General features: G+C 41.9%; 1 protein-coding gene across 2 annotated transcripts in view; it reads left to right on the forward strand.

The window, feature by feature from the left end:
• Positions 1–18093, forward strand: part of adgra1b (adhesion G protein-coupled receptor A1b) — a 282388-nt gene that overhangs the window by 241549 nt on the left and 22746 nt on the right. For both annotated transcript variants that reach the window (XM_084152987.1, XM_084152986.1), the window contains exon 15: positions 15925–16052. In XM_084152987.1, coding sequence (XP_084009113.1) covers positions 15925–16052 — 128 coding nt within the window. The remainder of the gene's footprint in view (positions 1–15924; positions 16053–18093) is intronic.

The raw sequence follows: 18093 nt of genomic DNA on the forward strand, positions 1-18093 counted from the left end.
CGTCGTGTTTGGAGGACATAGAATGCTGAGTTGCATCCAAAGAACACCATACCTACTGTGAAGCATGGGGGTGGAAACATCATGCTTTGGGGCTGTTTTTCTGCAAAGGGACCAGGACGACTGATCCGTGTAAAGGAAAGAATGAATGGGGCCATGTATCGTGAGATTTTGAGTGAAAACCTCCTTCCATCAGCAAGGGCATTGAAGATGAAACGTGGCTGGGTCTTTCAGCATGACAATGATCCCAAACACACCGCCCGGGCAACGAAGGAGTGGCTTCGTAAGAAGCATTTCAAGGTCCTGGAGTGGCCTAGCCAGTCTCCAGATCTCAACCCCATAGAAAATCTTTGGAGGGAGTTGAAAGTCCGTGTTGCCCAGCGACAGCCCCAAAACATCACTGCTCTAGAGGAGATCTGCATGGAGGAATGGGCCAAAATACCAGCAACAGTGTGTGAAAACCTTGTGAAGACTTACAGAAAACGTTTGACCTGTGTCATTGCCAACAAAGGGTATATAACAAAGTATTGAGAAACTTTTGTTATTGACCAAATACTTATTTTCCACCATAATATATAAATAAATTCATTAAAAATCCTACAATGTGATTTTCTGGATTTTTTTTCCTGATTTTGTCTGTCATATTTGACGTGTACCTATGATGAAAATTACAGGCCTCTCTCATCTTTTTAAGTGGGAGAACTTGCACAATTGGTGGCTGACTAAATACTTTTTTTCCCCACTGTATGTATACAGTGAGGGAAAAAAGTATTTGATCCCCTGCTGATTTTGTACGTTTGCCCACTGAAAAAGACATGATCAGTCTATAATTTTAATGGTAGGTTGATTTGAACAGTGAGAGACAGAATAACAACAATAAAATCCAGAAAAACGCATGTCAAAAATGTTATAAATTGATTTGCATTTTAATGAGGGAAATAAGTATTTGACCCCTCTGCAAAACATGACTTAGTACTTGGTGGAAAAACCCTTGTTGGCAATCACAGAGGTCAGACGTTTCTTGTAGTTGGCCACCAGGTTTGCACACATCTCAGGAGGGATTTTGTCCCACTCCTCTTTGCAGATCTTCTCCAAGTCATTAAGGTTTCGAGCCTGACGTTTGGCAACTCGAACCTTCAGCTCCCTCCCCAGATTTTCAATGGGATTAAGGTCTGGAGACTGGCTAGGCCACTCCAGGACCTTACTGTGCTTCTTCTTGAGCCACTCCTTTGTTGCCTTGGCCGTGTGTTTTGGGTCATTGTCATGCTGGAATGCCCATCCACGACCCATTTTCAATGCCCTGGCTGAGGGAAGGAGGTTCTCGCCCAAGATTTGACGGTACATGGCCCCGTCCATCGTCCCTTTGATGCGGTGAAGTTGTCCTGTCCCCTTAGCAGAAAAACACCCCCAAAGCATAATGTTTCCACCTCTGTGTTTGACGGTGGGGATGGTGTTCTTGGGGTCATAGGCAGCATTCCTTCTCCTCCAAACACGGCGAGTTGAGTTGATGCCAAAGAGCTCCATTTTGGTCTCATCTAACCACAACACTTTCACCCAGTTCTCCTCTGAATCATTCAGATGTTCATTGGCAAACTTCAGACGGCCCTGTAAATGTGGTTTCTTGAGCAGGAGGACCTTGCGGGCGCTGCAGGATTTCAGTTCTTCACGGCGTAGTGTGTTACCAATTGTTTTCTTGGTGACTATGGTCCCAGTTGCCTTGAGATCATTGACAAGATCCTCCCGTGTAGTTCTGGGCTGATTCCTCACTGTTCCCATGATCATTGCAACTCCACGAGGTGAGATCTTGCATGGAGCGCCAGGCCGAGGGAGATTGACAGTTATTTTGTGTTTCTTCCATTTGCGAATAATCGCACCAACTGTTGTCACCTTCTCACCAAGCTGCTTGGCGATGGTCTTGTAGCCCATTCCAGCCTTGTGTAGGTCTACAATCTTGTCCCTGACATCCTTGGAGAGCTCTTTGGTCTTGGTCATGGTGGAGAGTTTGGAATCTGATTGATTGATTGCTTCTGTGGACAGGTGTCTTTTATACAGGTAACAAGCTGAGATTAGGAGCACTCCCTTTAAGAGTGTGCTCCTAATCTCAGCTCGTTACCTGTATAAAAGACACCTGGGAGCCAGAAATCTTTCTGATTGAGAGGGGGTCAAATACTTATTTCCCTCATTAAAATGCAAATCAATTTATAACATTTTTGACATACATTTTTCTGGAATTTTTTGTTGTTATTCTGTCTCTCACTGTTCAAATAAACCTACCATTAAAATTAGAAACTGATCATTTCTTTGTCAGTGGGCAAACGTACAAAATCAGCAGGGGATCAAATACTTTTTTCCCTCACTGTACATACTGAGATCATGTGACACTTAGATTGTACACAGGTGGACTTTATTTAACTAATTATGTGACTTCTGAAGGTAATTGGTTGCACCAGATCTTATTTAGGGGCATCATAGCAAAGGGGGTGAATACATATGCACACACCACTTTTCCGTTATTTTTTTTTTAGAATCTTTTGAAAACAAGTTTTCATTTCACTTCACCAATTTTGACTGTTTTGTGTATGTCCATTACATGAAATCCAAATAAAAATCTATTTAAATTACAGGTTGTAATGCAACAAAATAGGAAAAACGCCAAGGGGGATGAATACTTTTGCAAGGCACTATATGTACTTTGGATGGTGTCCATATTGATTGTGTCCCTGCTTACAAATATCTGGGCATCTGGATAGATGAAAAGCTGTCTTTTAAAAAGCATATTGATGAGTTAAGAAGCTGAGAATAAAAATGGGCTTCTTCTATAGAAATAGGTCCTGCCTCTCGCTAAATAGTAGGAAGCAGTTTATTCAGTCGACGTTCCTATCGGTCCTAGACTTTGGCGACATCATATACAGTTGAAGTCGGAAGTTTACATACACTTAGGTTGGAGTCATTAAAACTCGTTTTTCAACCACTCCACAAATTTCTTGTTAACAAACTATACTTTTGGCAAGTCGGTTAGGACATCTACTTTGTGCATGACACAAGTAATTTACAGACAGATTATTTCACTTATAATTCACTGTATCACAATTCCAGTGGGTCAGAAGTTTACATACACTAAATTGACTGTGCCTTTAAACAGCTTGGAAAATTCCAGAAAATATGTCATGGCTTTAGAAGCTTCTGATAGGCTAATTGACATCATTTGAGTCAATCGGAGGTGTACCTGTGGATGTATTTCAAGGCCTACCTTCAAACTCAGTGCCTCTTTGCTTGACATCATGGGAAAATCAAAAGAAATCAGCTAAGACCTCAGAAAAAAATGGTAGACCTCCACAAGTCTGGTTCATCCTTGGGAGCAATTTCCAAACGCCTTAAGGTACCACGTTCATCTATACAAACAATAGTACGCAAGTATAAACACCATGGGACCACGCAGCCATCATACCGCTCAGGAAGGAGACGCGTTCTGTCTCCTAGAGATGAACCTACTTTGGTGCGAAAAGTGCAAATCAATCCCAGAACAACAGCAAAGGACCTTGTGAAGATGCTGGAGGAAACGGGTACAAAAGTATCTATATCCACAGTAAAACGAGTCCTATATCGACATAACCTGAAAGGCCGCTTAGTAAGGAAGAAGCCACTGCTCTAAAACCGCCATAAAAAACCCAGACTACGGTTTGCAACTGCACATGGGGACAAAGATCGTACTTTTTGGAGAAATGTCCTCTGGTCTGATGAAACAAAAATAGAACTGATGCGCCATAATGACCAGCGTTATGTTTGGAGGAAAAAGGGGGTACCTCGCAAGCCGAAGAACACCATCCCAACTGTGAAGCACGGGGGTGGCAGCATCATGCTGTGGGGGTGCTTTGCTGCAGGAGGGACTGGTGCACTTCACAAAATAGATGGCATCATGAGGAAGGAAAATTATGTGGATATATTGAAGCAACATCTCTGGACATCAGTCAGGAAGTTAAAGGTTGGTCGCAAATGGGACTTCCAAATGGACAATGACCCCAAGCATACTTCCAAAGTTGTGTCAAAATGGCTTAAGGACAACAAAGTCAAGGTATTGGAGTGGCCATCACAAAGCCCTGATCTCAATCCTATAGAAAATGTGTGGGCAGAACTGAAAAAGTGTGTGCGAGCAAGGAGGCCTACAAACCTGACTCAGTTACACCAGCTCTGTCAGGAGGAATGGGCCAAAATTCACCCAACTTATTGTGGGAAGTTTGTGGAAGGCTACCCGAAACGTTTGACCCAAGTTAAACAATTTAAAGGCAATGCTACCAAATACTAATTGAGTGTATGTAAACTTCTGACCCACTGGGAATGTGATGAAAGAAATAAAAGCTGAAATAAATAATTCTCTCTACAATTATTCTGACACTTCACATTCTGAAAATAAAGTGGTGATCCTAACTGACCTAAGACAGGACATTTTTACTAGGATTAAATGTCAGGAATTGTGAAAAACTGAGTTTAAAACTTCCAACTTCAACTGTATACCGTGTTTTTCTTTCTGGATTTTGTATTTATATGTGTATTTTCTGATTTATGTAATTCAGGACTCTTCTGTAAAATATACTATTGTGTCAGTATGACTCACTGATAAAATAAAGGTTAAATAAAAAAGAAGATGCATGGACTCACTCTGTGCAATAATAGTGTTTAGCATGATTTTTGAATGACTACCTCATCTCTGTACCCCAAACATACAATTATATGTAAGGTCCCGCAGTTGAGCAGTGAATTTCAAACACAGATTCAACCACAAAGACCAGCGAGGTTTTCCAATGTCTCGCAAATGTACAGAATGAAAATATTCCAAAACATCCTGTTTGCAAAAAGTCACTCAAGTAAAACTGCAAAAAATGTGGCAAAGAAATGAACTTCATGTCCTGAATACAAAGTGCTATCTTTGGGGCAAATTCAACACAACACATCACTGAGTACCACTCCATATTTTCAACCATGCTGTATCATGTTATGGGTATGCTTGTCATCGTTTTTTGAGGGGGGATAAAAAGAAATGTAATAGAGCTAAGCACAGGCAAAATCCTAGATGAACAGCTGGTTCAGTCTGCTTTAAAACAGACACTGGAAGACTAATTCACCTTTTCGCAGTACCATAACCTAAAACAAATATACACTGGAGTTGCTTACCAAGACGACATTGAATGTTCCTGAGTGGCCGAGTTACAGTTTTGACTTAAATCGGCTTGAAAATCTATGGCAAGACTTGAAAATGGCTGTCTAGCAATGATCAACAAACAACTTGACAGAGCTTAAAGAATTTTAAAAATAATAATGTGCAAATATTGTACAATCCAGGTGTACAACGCTCTTGGAGACTTACCCAGAAAAACTCAGAACTGTAATCGCTGCTAAAGGTGATTCTAACATGTATTGACTAAGGGGTGTCAATACTTATTTAAATGAGTTTTCTGCATTTCATTTTCAATAAATTTGCAAACATTTCTAAAAACATGTTTTCACTTTGTCATTATGGGGTATTATACAACGGGTGGGTCTAATCCTGAATGCTGATTGGTTAAAACCGCATTCCTGCCGGTGTCTATTCCACAAGTTACCACCAGCTAAATCTATGACGTTAAAATTCCTATTTACTCTGTTCCATCTGACTGTGCAATCCACCGTCTCATCAGCCCAGCCAAGCAATTCATGAACTTGATCTCCACTATTAAAAGCATCTAGACATTATCTCACATTTCTTTTAGACTAATATTTAGTTTTCAACAGCAGAGATTTGTATAAACCTTGCTGTCTGTCTCTCCGACATTTGCAACATTGTTTCAATATTCAAATCTCCAGTTGTCCCATAGCAATGAACGGGTCGGGACGAGACAGAAAGGCAGGCAGCGTTTCTCAGCCAGTCGAAATCATGAATCAGCTGGCATCATTTTTATGGATATATACAAAGAAATGTCATTGAAAAAAGGTACAACGAAACGAAGTGCCCTTGACTTTCAGACCCCTTGACTTTTTCCACATTTTGTTACGTTACAGCCTTATTCTAAAATTGATTAAATACAAAACAATTCTCATCAATCTACACACAATACCCAATAATGGCAAAGCGAAAACAGGTTTTTATACATTTTTGCAAATGTATTACAAATAAAAAAACGAAATACCTTATTTACATAAGTATTCAGACCCTTTGCTATGAGACTCGAAATTGAGCTCAGGTGTATCCTGTTTCCATTGATCATCCTTGAGACGTTTCTACAACTTGATTGGAGTCCACCTGGGGTAAATTCAATTGATTGGACATGATTTGGAAAGGCAAACACCTGTCTATATAAGGTCCCACAGCTGACAGTGCATATCAGAGCAAAAACCAAGCTATGAGGTCGAAGGAATTGTCCGTAGAGCTCCGAGACAGGATTGTGTTGAGGCACAGATCTGGGGAAGGGTACCAAAACATTTCTGCAGCATTGAAGTTACCCAAAAACAGAGTGGCCTCCATCATTCTTAAATGGAAGAAGGTTGGAACCACCAAGGCTCTTCCTAGAGCTGGCCGCCCGGCCAAACTGAGCAATCGGGGGAGAAGGGCCTTGGTTAGGGAGGTGACCAAGAACCTAATGGTCACTCTGACAGAGCTCCAGAGTTCCTCTGTGTAGATGGGAGAACCTTCCAGAAGGACAACCATCTCTGCAGCACTCCATCAATCAGGCCTTTATGGTAGTGTGGCCAGACGGAGGCCACTCCTCAGTAAAAGGCACATGTCAGCCCACTTCGAGTTTGCCAAAAGGCCCCTAAAGGACTCTCAGACCATGAGTCAGAAGAAACCAAGATTGAACTCTTTGGCCTGACTGCCAAGCGTCACATTTGGAGGAAACCTGGCACCATGTTTTTCAGCTGCAAGGACTGGGAGACTAGTCAGGATCGAGGGAAAGATGAACGGAGCAAAGTACAGATATATCCTTGATGAAAACCTGCTCAGGACCTCAGACTGGGGTGAAGGTTCACCTTTCAACAGGACAACGGCCCTAAGTACACAGCCAAGACAACACAGGAGTGGCTTCGGGACAAGTCTCTGAATGTCCTTGAGTGGCCCAGCCAGAGCCCAGACTAACATCTCTGGTGAGACCTGAAAATAGCTATACAGCGACGCTTCCCATTCAACCTGACAGAGCTTGAGAGGATATGCAGAGAAGAATGTGAGAAACTCCCCAAATAAAGGTGTGCCAAGCATGTAGCGTCATACCCAAGAAGACTCGAGGCTGTAATTGCTGCCAAAGGTGCTTTAACAAAGTACTGAGTAAAGGGTCTGAATACTTATGTAAATGTAATATTTCAGTTTTTTTTTTATCTTAAAACCTGTTTTTGCTTTGTCATTATGGGGTATTGTGTGTAGATTGATGAGGGGAAAAAAACAATTTAATCAATTTTTGAATAAGGCTGTAACCTAACAAAATGTGGAAAAAGTGAAGGTGTCTGAATACTTTCCGAAGGCACTGTGTGTATGTGTGTGTGTGTGTGTGTGTGTATATATTTAAAAAAAAATTTTTTTTTTTTTTTGGAACTCAGTCCGGCTTTAAACTTACTCTTGAAAGTTGTAATAGTAGAATGCACAAGATGCAATTTCGACATTGGGTAGTGCATCATCAGTTCCTCTTGTCATGTTAGTCATTGCATACCTTAGAGAGTTACTTATAACTTGTCAGAAATGGCCAGATCAACTAGCCCATGTTAGCTAAAAATAAATTAGTTAGGTTTTTTAGCCCATAGATATTGTTGTAATTGTTTAGTCACTCAAATATCACATGAATACACATTAGACATGGCAAAATGTATAGAATTGGAAGAAATTGTGATTTAAAACTGCAACAATTTATTAGCACCCCATGATTTTTTTTTTTTGAATTGCAGGAAAAAACCTTTAAACCTGCAAAATTATTTCCACCAACAAAGAGGGGTGTAAACAGTTTGTGTCATGAACAGTGCTTGTGCCCATAGAAATAGACTGCCGAGTGCTCACGCGCGCGCATGGGGGTGCGGGATATTCCCCAATTCTGGAAGGGGGGCCCCCGAGTGAAAACGTTTGGGAACCCCTGGCTTTCTGAAAGTCGAGCAACACCATGCCACATAATTTTCCATCATCAATCTCTTTCCTAATTTGGTCAGTTAAAAACAGTAAACATGTATCAGTTGAATGTGACTTTCTAAAACCAGACTGCAAATAATACATTAGACCAGTGTTAGATATGTACTTGTCAATTTTCTCATGGATAATCTTCTCCGGGACTGTGGACAGGACTCCCAGATACTGGCCTGTGGTTACCTTGGTCTACCATACTACCTTTCTTGTGTAGTGGGATAACCATAGCAAGTTACAGGTCATTTGGGACCCTCCCTTGCGCGATAGAGAGATTTATGATATGGGTAATGAAGAGTGAAATATGTTCAGCTGCATCTTTTACAAACCTGGCATGCATATGTGCCAGACTAGTTGCTTTATAATATTTCAGCTCCCTCCCCTTCCTCTTCCTCCTCTCTCCCACTCATTCCCTTCCCTCACCTTTCCCCTCCTCTCCTCTGAGCCCCTTCCCACCATTCCTACCCTTTGACCTGAGCCAGTCTGATGGCTGGTGTGTTAATGTTCCTTCATCCACCTCAACCCACAGAAGTAAATCCCCCCCCACCCCCCACTGCAGGGCCTACACTCTTAGAAAAAAGGTGCTATCTAGAACCTTAAAGGTTCTAGAGCCCTTTGAATAACCCTTTTTGGTTGCAGGAAGAACCCTTTTGTTTCCAGGTATAGAACCATTTTGGGTTCCATATAGAACCCTTTCTACACAGGGTTTTGCATGGAACCCAAAAGGTTTATACCTGGAACCAAAAAGGGTTCTCCTATGGGGACAGCTGAATAACCCTTTTGGAACCCTTTTTCTAGGAGTGTACTCCCATTAGGGTATATAGTCAGCTCCAAAAGTTTTGGGACAGTTTTGGCTCTGTACTCCAGCACTTTGGATTTGAAATGATACAACAGACTGTCAGCTTTAATTTGAGGTTATTTTCATCCTTATCGGGTGAAGCTTTTAGAAATTACAGCACTTTTTGTACATTGTCCCCCCATTTTAGGGGACCATAAGTATTGGGACAAATTTACTTATGTGTTTTAAAGTAGTCATAGGTTGAGTATTTGGTCCCATATTCCTAGCATGCAATGATTACATCAATATATTGGCACGGGTGTTGTTAGGCCCGTGCCAATTTATCCTCCCAACACCGGCTTCTCAGGCATTATCACCTTTATACAACGGGTTACCAACATATTCAAATAATGATTTTTTCATTAATTAATACTTTAATTAATTTATTCATACTATTTAATCCTTCCACAGGATATAGTCCCAACACAAATCTAGGGTTGCTACCCAAGCCGGCTGGTCAGTTCGATTGCCAGAGACGCGATCCAGTCATTCAGTCTTTTTGTTCCGTGTCTATCCCAGTCGCTCGTTCTAAATGTTCCAATGCCATACTGGCTGGCAATGTTCTTATCTCTTGCTTGCTAGCTAGCCAACTACGGCTAATTTACAGTCACGTCAAAAAGTGCTGCCAGAATATCAGCAAAGTAGCTTCATTTGCATTTGTTTAAGCTGTTTTCTAGTGACATTTATTTGTATACATCCATAACAATGAGCTAATGAGGCGCGATTTTGCCTGGCATAGAAAATGTGCTCACTTGTCAGGACACTGTTGTTCAGATGAGCTAGCCAACAACACAGCTAATACAATCACTTCAAACTGAAGCTGGAAAGACTGCAAACTAGCTGCATTTAGTTTCGTTTTACCGTTATTCAATGACATTTCTTTGCATATCTCCAGAAAAATGATGCCAGCTGATTCATGATTTCGACTGGCTGAGAAACGCTGCCTGCCTGTCTGTCTTGTCCCGACACGTTCATTAATATGGGACAGCTGGAGACCGAATTTGAATATTGAAACAATGTTGCAAATGTCGGAGAGGCAGACGGTAAGGTTTATACAAATCTCCGCTGTTGAAAACTAAATGTAAGTCTAAAAGAAATGTGAGAAAATGTCTAGATGCTTTTTATAGTGGAGATCAAGTTTATAAATTGCTTGGTTGGGCTGATGAGACAGTGGATTGCACAGTCAGATGGAACAGCGTAAATAGGCATTTTAACGTCATAGATTTAGCTGGTGGTAACTTGTGGAATAGACACTGTCTGGAATGCGGTTTTAACCCACCCGTTGTATAATTATGCATCTGTAACTTTCTCACTCATCGTTATTCACAATTCATTCAGGACTATCCATAAGCATGGTATCATCCACATTAATGTAGAAGTGTTTAGAAACATATTCTATTCTTAAAGTGGAACTGACAGCGTTTTAACTACTTTGCAGATATGAAACAAACAGACAATCATAGAAAGTATCAAATACAAAACCAACTTCATAAGAGGTTTTAAAAATAAGTTATATTTGACTCAACATTCCAGGACGTACAGTAAGGCATTGTTGGCAGAATAGATGGATGCAGTTCAATGCATGATTCATATAACTCACCAATACATTTCTTGGTTGTCCAAAAAATATTGCTATCAAGTTGTAAATCACAGCTGGCCTGGTACATTGTTGGCTGCCTCCATTCGGGATGCACTGTTTCAGTTTCAATGACTCAATATTTTGGACAAAAACTGACAAATGTAACTAAGGCTGGGAATGTCAATACAATTAAACTAGCAAGGGCACTGATCACAAGTCAGTCATAACATGGCTAATAGGCTAACGTATTTATTTATGTAGCAAGCTAAAAACACTAAGCCTAACGATAGCTAGCTAGCTAGCTAGCTGCTAAGAGGATGTCATGTCATTGGAGGAGTGAGTGAGCGACTGACTTTTTCCCCTCATATCATTTTTCGGTGGCTACACAGCTAGAGATGCAGGTGTCATTTGGTTAGCTAGCAAGAAATGTGAATCGCTTTGCTAGCTAGATAGCTAGCTATACTGAACTTGGAACGACAGTTATCCAGTTAGCATATCGCAAATTCACTCTGGCTATCTACTCCAATTTCAGAGAACTCTCATCTGAGTGTGCCAGAGCGCAGAATAACCGATGAATTTACGAACACACAACACCCGCTGAATATGATTGTGTCAGTAAGTGTAGACAAATTTTTTTATAGTTAGTCACGAACACTCTAGATAACATATAAACAGCCTATCCAGCTCTGCTAGGGTGAGTAAAATGGTCAGAGTGAGGTGTTCTCTCATTAGCTTGGGTGCTTGGTTTGGACAAGCATGCATTGGCAGGCAAGTTGCAGAAGGACGAGCAGGCTACTTACTATTCCCCATCGTTTTTCAGTGCAAGGCCAACTAACGAAAAAGGTTTGAGAGGGTTTATCTAATGTTCTTTCGTTAGATTTTAGCTCATCTTGCTCTGGCTAGCATTAGTTGTTGATCTTGTTGTTGTTGATGTGCATATAGGTGAAGATAGACAGACTACTTTTTTAGGGTTGTTTGATCAACAGGACTGTAAAGTTCCCAAATGTAAGCAGACTCCCGTGGTATTTACATATTTGCAGAAATCCATTCAGATGTATTTTGTGGCTTTTGCCGAATGCGTTCCAATGATCTAAAGTTGTGCTGTTGCAACTGCCTGTAACACACAGTCCCAATTCAAAGTGAATGATGGCAGGCCCGTGTGGCAAATGGCTTGTTTTCATATAGGCCTACTGTAGCTCTGATTGGCTGTGGCACACCGGTCTGCGTAGATTCCTGTCCTGGACGAGACAGATGTTTTTATTAGGTTTTATTTACTGCAGTGTCTATTAATTGTCCAAACGCATGGCTGCTTTCCCACTCTATATTGCTATAGAATTTCCACAAATGCCTTACTATATGTATACCGAAACAAAAATATAAACGCAACATGCAAAAATGTCAACGAATTTACTGCGTTACAGTTCATATAAGGAATAAATTAATTAGGCCCTAATCTATGGATTTCACATAACTGGGTAGGGGTGCAGCCATGGCCTGGCAATCAGAATGAGTTTTTCCCCACAAAAGGGCTTTATTACAGACAGAAATACTCCTCAGTTTCATCAGTTGTCCGGGTGGCTGGTCTCAGACAATCCCGCAGGTGAAGAAGCCTGATGTGAGGTACTGGGCTGGCATGGTTACACATGGTCTGCGGTTTTGAGGCGGTTGGACGTACTGCCAAATTCTCTAAAACGACTTTGGAGGCGGCTTATGGTAGAGAAATTAACATTCAATTCTCAGGCAACAGCTCTGGTGGACATTCCTGCAGTCAGCATGGCAATTGCATGCTCCCTCAAAACATGAGACATCTGTGGAATTGTGTTGTGTGACAAAACTGCACATTTTAGAGTGGCCTTTTATTGTCCCTGGCACAAGGTGCACCTGTGTAATGATCAAGATGTTTAATCAGCATCTTGATATCTTGGCAAAGGAGAAATGCTCACTAACAGGGATGTAAACAAATGTGTGCAAAATTTGAGAGGAATAAGCTTTTTGTGCATATGGAACATTTCTGGTATCTTTTATTTCAGCTCATGAAACATGGTATCAACACTTTACATGTTGCGTTTATATTTTTGTTCAGTATAATTCCCTAACATTCTAAGAATTTATGAAAACGTGAAAATAACCATATCTAAGTGCTTGCTTGTCAGAAAATTTTAAGAAAAAGTGTCATTCTTCATGGGGGTGTATATGGTCAGATTTTAATAAGATTTCATGTTGCTAAAATGCTGTCAGTTCCACTTTAAGTGTTTAGAAACATATATTCTATTCTTATTTACAATAAAAATGACACAATACATTATTTACCATTCAATTATATTGTGCATGCTGTGTCTGGGCAACCGAAAGAAAAGCAACTCACAGAATTACATACATTCGTAATGCTCATTACTAGATGAAACATGGTCCCCCAAAAGTCAACATGTTTGCCGAATTAACAAAATATACGTAGCGCTCCCGGGGAGATGGAGAATCAGCATGAATCTCCCTCTTAATGTCACACTACTAAAGTAGCAGATGCTCATTAGGAACATTGCATCTCTCCTACATCTGTGCTACACATCTGGAAGCATATGTTGCCCTTTACAGGGCTCACACAGAGGCGTTACTATGCTGTCATGTTACACTGAGAACACACACATCATCGTGACCACTACAGTATGTGCGTCATTCTCTGGGAATGGTTTGCTCCTCATTCAGGGTTGGGAAACATGTTTTTCTACATCATATCCATCAAGAAATTTGAAAGCTAGCCTAACTCTATTGATTTGGCTGCGCTGTGATCATCACATCAGTAGAACTGAATGGGCACCACTGCTGAGGTATCTACAGATAGATGTTACATGGTAGTGAACAGGGCTGTCTCCCAGGGCTGTCTCCCAGGGCTGTGTGTGTTCATGGCTGTAAGTTTATTCTGCACAGATGTCCTTCTCTATCACCATTTCCCTGACCAGCCAAGCAGAATCCTTTCCCTGGGCTCACCCACAGGCTTGTTCAGGGACCTGTAGGGGCCCGTGACCTCTGCTGCCCTGTGTGCTAAGCACTAATAGGCCCAGTCAGGGGAGAGAAGAGCAGGGGAAAGGGAGGGCTGGAGGGCTGTGACCAGAGGCTGATCTGGATCTCTTACAGATATGTAACAGTGTGACAGGGAGAGACGACTGGTCAGTTTAATGGAGCCTGAACCGAGAGAGGCAGAGGGAGAGCAGGGAAAGAGAGGGAGAGAAATAGAGATGGAAAGGAAACTGAAGCGAGGGAGAGAGAAAGAGGGTAAAAGAGAGCGAGATAATTTGTATGTGGAAAGAGGGTGAGAGACTGAGAGGGAAAGGAAAAGAGAGGGAACTAGGCAAAAGAGAGAGGGAGGGCTGGTTGCAAGTACAACTACAATTCTCAGCTATCGTAATGACAGAACCTTTATTTATCTGTCCAGAGGGGTTACAATTACAGAGAAGGGCAAGTTCTCAGGGTCAAAGTATCTCATTGGACATATCACCATCACCATCCTCATCACTAAGGCTATAATGATAACTGAGACTAGCCTTTACACCATATTCAACCATTTACCACTTGACTGGACCACTTACTATCTTAACTGAACCAATCAAACTGCTCGTCAAATGCCTTATTGGATTCAACCAGTAGCATCCTGCTGAGAAAAATCCATATACAGTGAGGGAAAAATTTATTTGATTCCCTGCTGATTTTGTACGTTTGCCCACTGACAAAGACATGATCAGTCTATAATTTTAATGGTAGGTTTATTTGAACAGTGAGAGACAAAATAACAACAAAAAAATCCATAAAAACGCATGTCAAAAATGTTATAAATCGATTTGCATTTTAATGAGGGAAATACGTATTTGACCCCTCTGCAAAACATGACTAAGTACTTGGTGGAAAAACCCTTGTTGGCAATCACAGAGGTCAGACGTTTCTTGTTGTTGGCCACCAGGTTTGCACACATCTCAGGAGGGATTTTGTTCCACTCCTCTTTGCAGATCTTCTCCAAGTCATTAAGGTTTCGAGGCTGACGTTTGGCAACTCGAACCTTCAGCTCCCTCCACATATTTTCTATGGGATTAAGGTCTGGAGACTGGCTAGGCCACTCCAGGACCTTAATGTGCTTCTTCTTAAGCCACTCCTTTGTTGCCTTGGCCGTGTGTTTTGTGTCATTGTCATGCTGGAATACCCATCCACGACCCATTTTCAATGCCCTGGCTGAGGGAAGGAGGTTCTCACCCAAGATTTGACGGTACATGGCCCCGTCCATCGTCCCTTTGATGCGGTGAAGTTGTCCTGTCCCCTTAGCAGAAAAACACCCACAAAGCATAATGTTTCCACCTCCATGTTTGACGGTGGGGATGGTGTTCTTGGGGTCATAGGCAGCATAATCACACCAACTGTTGTCACCTTCTCACCAAGCTGCTTGGCGATGGTCTAGTAGCCCATTCCAGCCTTGTGTAGGTCTACAATCTTGTCCTTGACATCCTTGGAGAGCTCTTTGGTCTTGGCCATGGTGGAGAGTTTGGAATCTGATTGATTGATTGATTGCTTCTGTGGACAGGTGTCTTTTGTACAGGTAACAAGCTGAGATTAGGAGCACACTTAATCTCAGCTTGTTACCTGTATAAAAGACACCTGGGAGCCAGAAATCTTTCTGATTGAGAGGGGGTCAAATACTTATTTCCCTCATTAAAATGCAAATCAATTTATAACATTTTTGACATGCGTTGTTCTGGATTTTTTTGTTGTTATTCTGTCTCTCACTGTTCAAATAAACCTACCATTAAAATTATAGACGGATCATTTCTTTGTCAGTGGGCAAACGTACAAAATCAGCAGGGGATCAAATACTTTTTTCCCTCACTGTATACCCAACTAAATCTTTATACCCAATCCATATACAGTGAGCTCCAAAAGTATTGGGACACTGACACATTTCTTGTTGTTTTGGCTCTGTACTCCAGCGCTTTGGATTTGAAATTATACAATGACTATGAGGTTAAAGTGCAGACTGTCAGCTTTAATTTGAAGGTATTTTCATCCATATAGGGTGAACTGTTTTCTTTTACATTGTTTGTTTGTCTACATGGTATGTGAAATATGATACCATATGTGTTGTGTCTGACTCTGATGTCTCTCCCCCCCTCTCTCTATCTCTCTCTCTCTCTCTCTCTCTCTCTCTCTCTCTCTCTCTCTCCCCCCTCCATTACGTCCCCCCACTGTCTCTCTTACTCTCTCTCCATCTCTTCTCTCTCTCAATTCAATTCAAATAACTTTATTGTAATGCAGATTATGCCAAAGCATTGAGTACAATTGCATAGTCGTCGTATACATTGTTTCTAAACAAGGAATGTTTCTCTCGCTCTCTTTTTCATTTAGGATCTGAAGAAGGTGCTGTCTTTCCCCCCGTACCCTGGGGAGTTTCTGCACCCGGTCGTGTATGCCTGTACGGCCGTCATGTTGCTCTGCCTCTTCGCCTCCATCATCACCTATATCGTGCACCACAGGTAAAAACCTTTGGAATACTGTGTCTGTGTGTGCGTGTGTGTTTTAGGTCTGTGTTCAAAGGATTTGAAGTGAGTTCTCACCTTTAGTTAACTAACTAAGCTTAGTAAAAACATCACACATCCAGATCATGTATCCATCACAACACACCACCTTTCCTCCATCATGCTTCTGGGCTGTGAATCGGCCGCTGTGGGCCTGCATGAAGCGCTGCAGTCTGTCTGACTCAGACATCTGAAGCGGAGGATTTATGTGGATGTGTGTGTCTCTGTGTGAGTTGGGGGGGATGTGTGTGTGTGTGCATGTGCGTCAAACACTCCCAATAACCCACTACCGCCTGCCTCAAAGAGATGGCTCAATCTGATGTCTATAAGATCCAGACCACCTCTGTCACCTCTCTCCATAGGTCTTTCGATCCCTGAGGGCTGTGCTATCTTTCAGTTCATCTAGTTGTCCTCTACTGTTGATCCAGTGTGGTTTCCAGGCAACCTGGACAGCTTGTTATTTGTTTGGGCCTCATTTTCCCTTTGAGTCTTTAGATCACGAACAACAGAGTTAGTGACTGAAACTGAATGTGATCGATCATTCAGTCCTTTTATAGTTTGACTATGATGAGACTAAAATACCAAAAATAAAGTTATTCAATGTCTCTGAAATGACAGATGAATTAAATTATCCATTTTTGATACTGCTTTTGGTTCTGATGCAAAGTAGATGAATAGATTAGATAGACTGTAATGAAGCATGAAGATGTATGAGCATATTTTAAGGTTGGCATCAGTATGAGGCAACTCTAAGAAAGAGAGAGAAAGAGACATTGACAGGATGAAGGGATAGAGGGATTATGAAGGCACAGGCAACTGTAGTCTGGGAGGAGTGATGTTGTCGGTGGCTCCATGATTGCAGTCAGGAGACACTGATGTCAGAGGAAACAAGCCGTCGTCTCACAGCTGCAGCAGGAGTACAACACTCCAACCGCTTGCGTCCCTCCATCCCCTATGCCGTGTCTTCCTTACAGTAGAAATGCTCTAAGGGCCACATTCTGAATTGAGGTCCGTGCACGCCAGTCTCCCATTGTCTCCCATCAATTAATGATTTACGTGAAAGTCTGAGTTGTGCAGGCAGATCTCAAATCAGAATAACATCCTAAATATGTAGAAAATAACTTCACTTTCTGACGTAACGTTAGTGTATTCCAAGACAAGGGAGTGTGTAATGTAGCATCACTGAATAGTGACGCTGGTGAGCTTACACAAGGGCTAATTCCACTGGGGCTAAGTTCACCCTTCAAAACGTTCCCTCGGCCAAGGAGAACAAGTAAGGGGTCAGTTTTGCCGCACATGTAGAAGTAATTTCACCGCTTCACTGACTTTCAGAATGTTAGTGTATTTCAAGCAAAGGGAGTGTGTATACTGAATAGCGATGCTGGTGAGCCTATTATCAAGGTCCCATTCCATTCGGACTCCAAGTTCACCTTCAGAACATTCCTTCCCCCTCAGCCAACGAGAACAAGCGGGTGGTCAGTTTAGCCACATGCTCTCCCGGGGGAACGAGGAAGTGTAGCGGTGCCAGGTTAATGCACTTCACCGAGTGAGAGCCCATAGCCCATGAAAAACACTGGGAGGCAGGTAGAGGCTGCAGTGATTTATGGGCCTCTCCTGGAGTCGCCTGGGTGGAGTTCAGCACCTGAACAGCAGCTCTTCCTCTCCTCTCTGGCACATAACACTGTGCACTAACTCAGACACACCTCGTAGGTTATTGCTGCTTTCTCTCTCTCTCTTGCTCTCTCTCTTTCTCCCTCTCATTCGTTATCTCATTATTTCTCTATTTTTCTTTATCTATCTCTCTCTGCTTGTCTGCCTGTCTCTCTCTTGTTCTTGCTTGTTTTCACTCGTTCTCACTCATTCTCTCTCTCTCCCTGGTCTCTCTCTCTGTCTGTTATCTCACTCTGTGGTCTCGCTCTCTCTCGTTCTCTCTCTGCAAGTTTGTTTCTCACATACAACAGAGGTTCTTTCCTATATGCTTTTTCCCCATGATGTATAA

The sequence above is a fragment of the Coregonus lavaretus genome (genome assembly GCF_964263955.1).
Source record: "Coregonus lavaretus genome assembly, chromosome: 1".
Taxonomy (NCBI): domain Eukaryota; kingdom Metazoa; phylum Chordata; class Actinopteri; order Salmoniformes; family Salmonidae; genus Coregonus; species Coregonus lavaretus.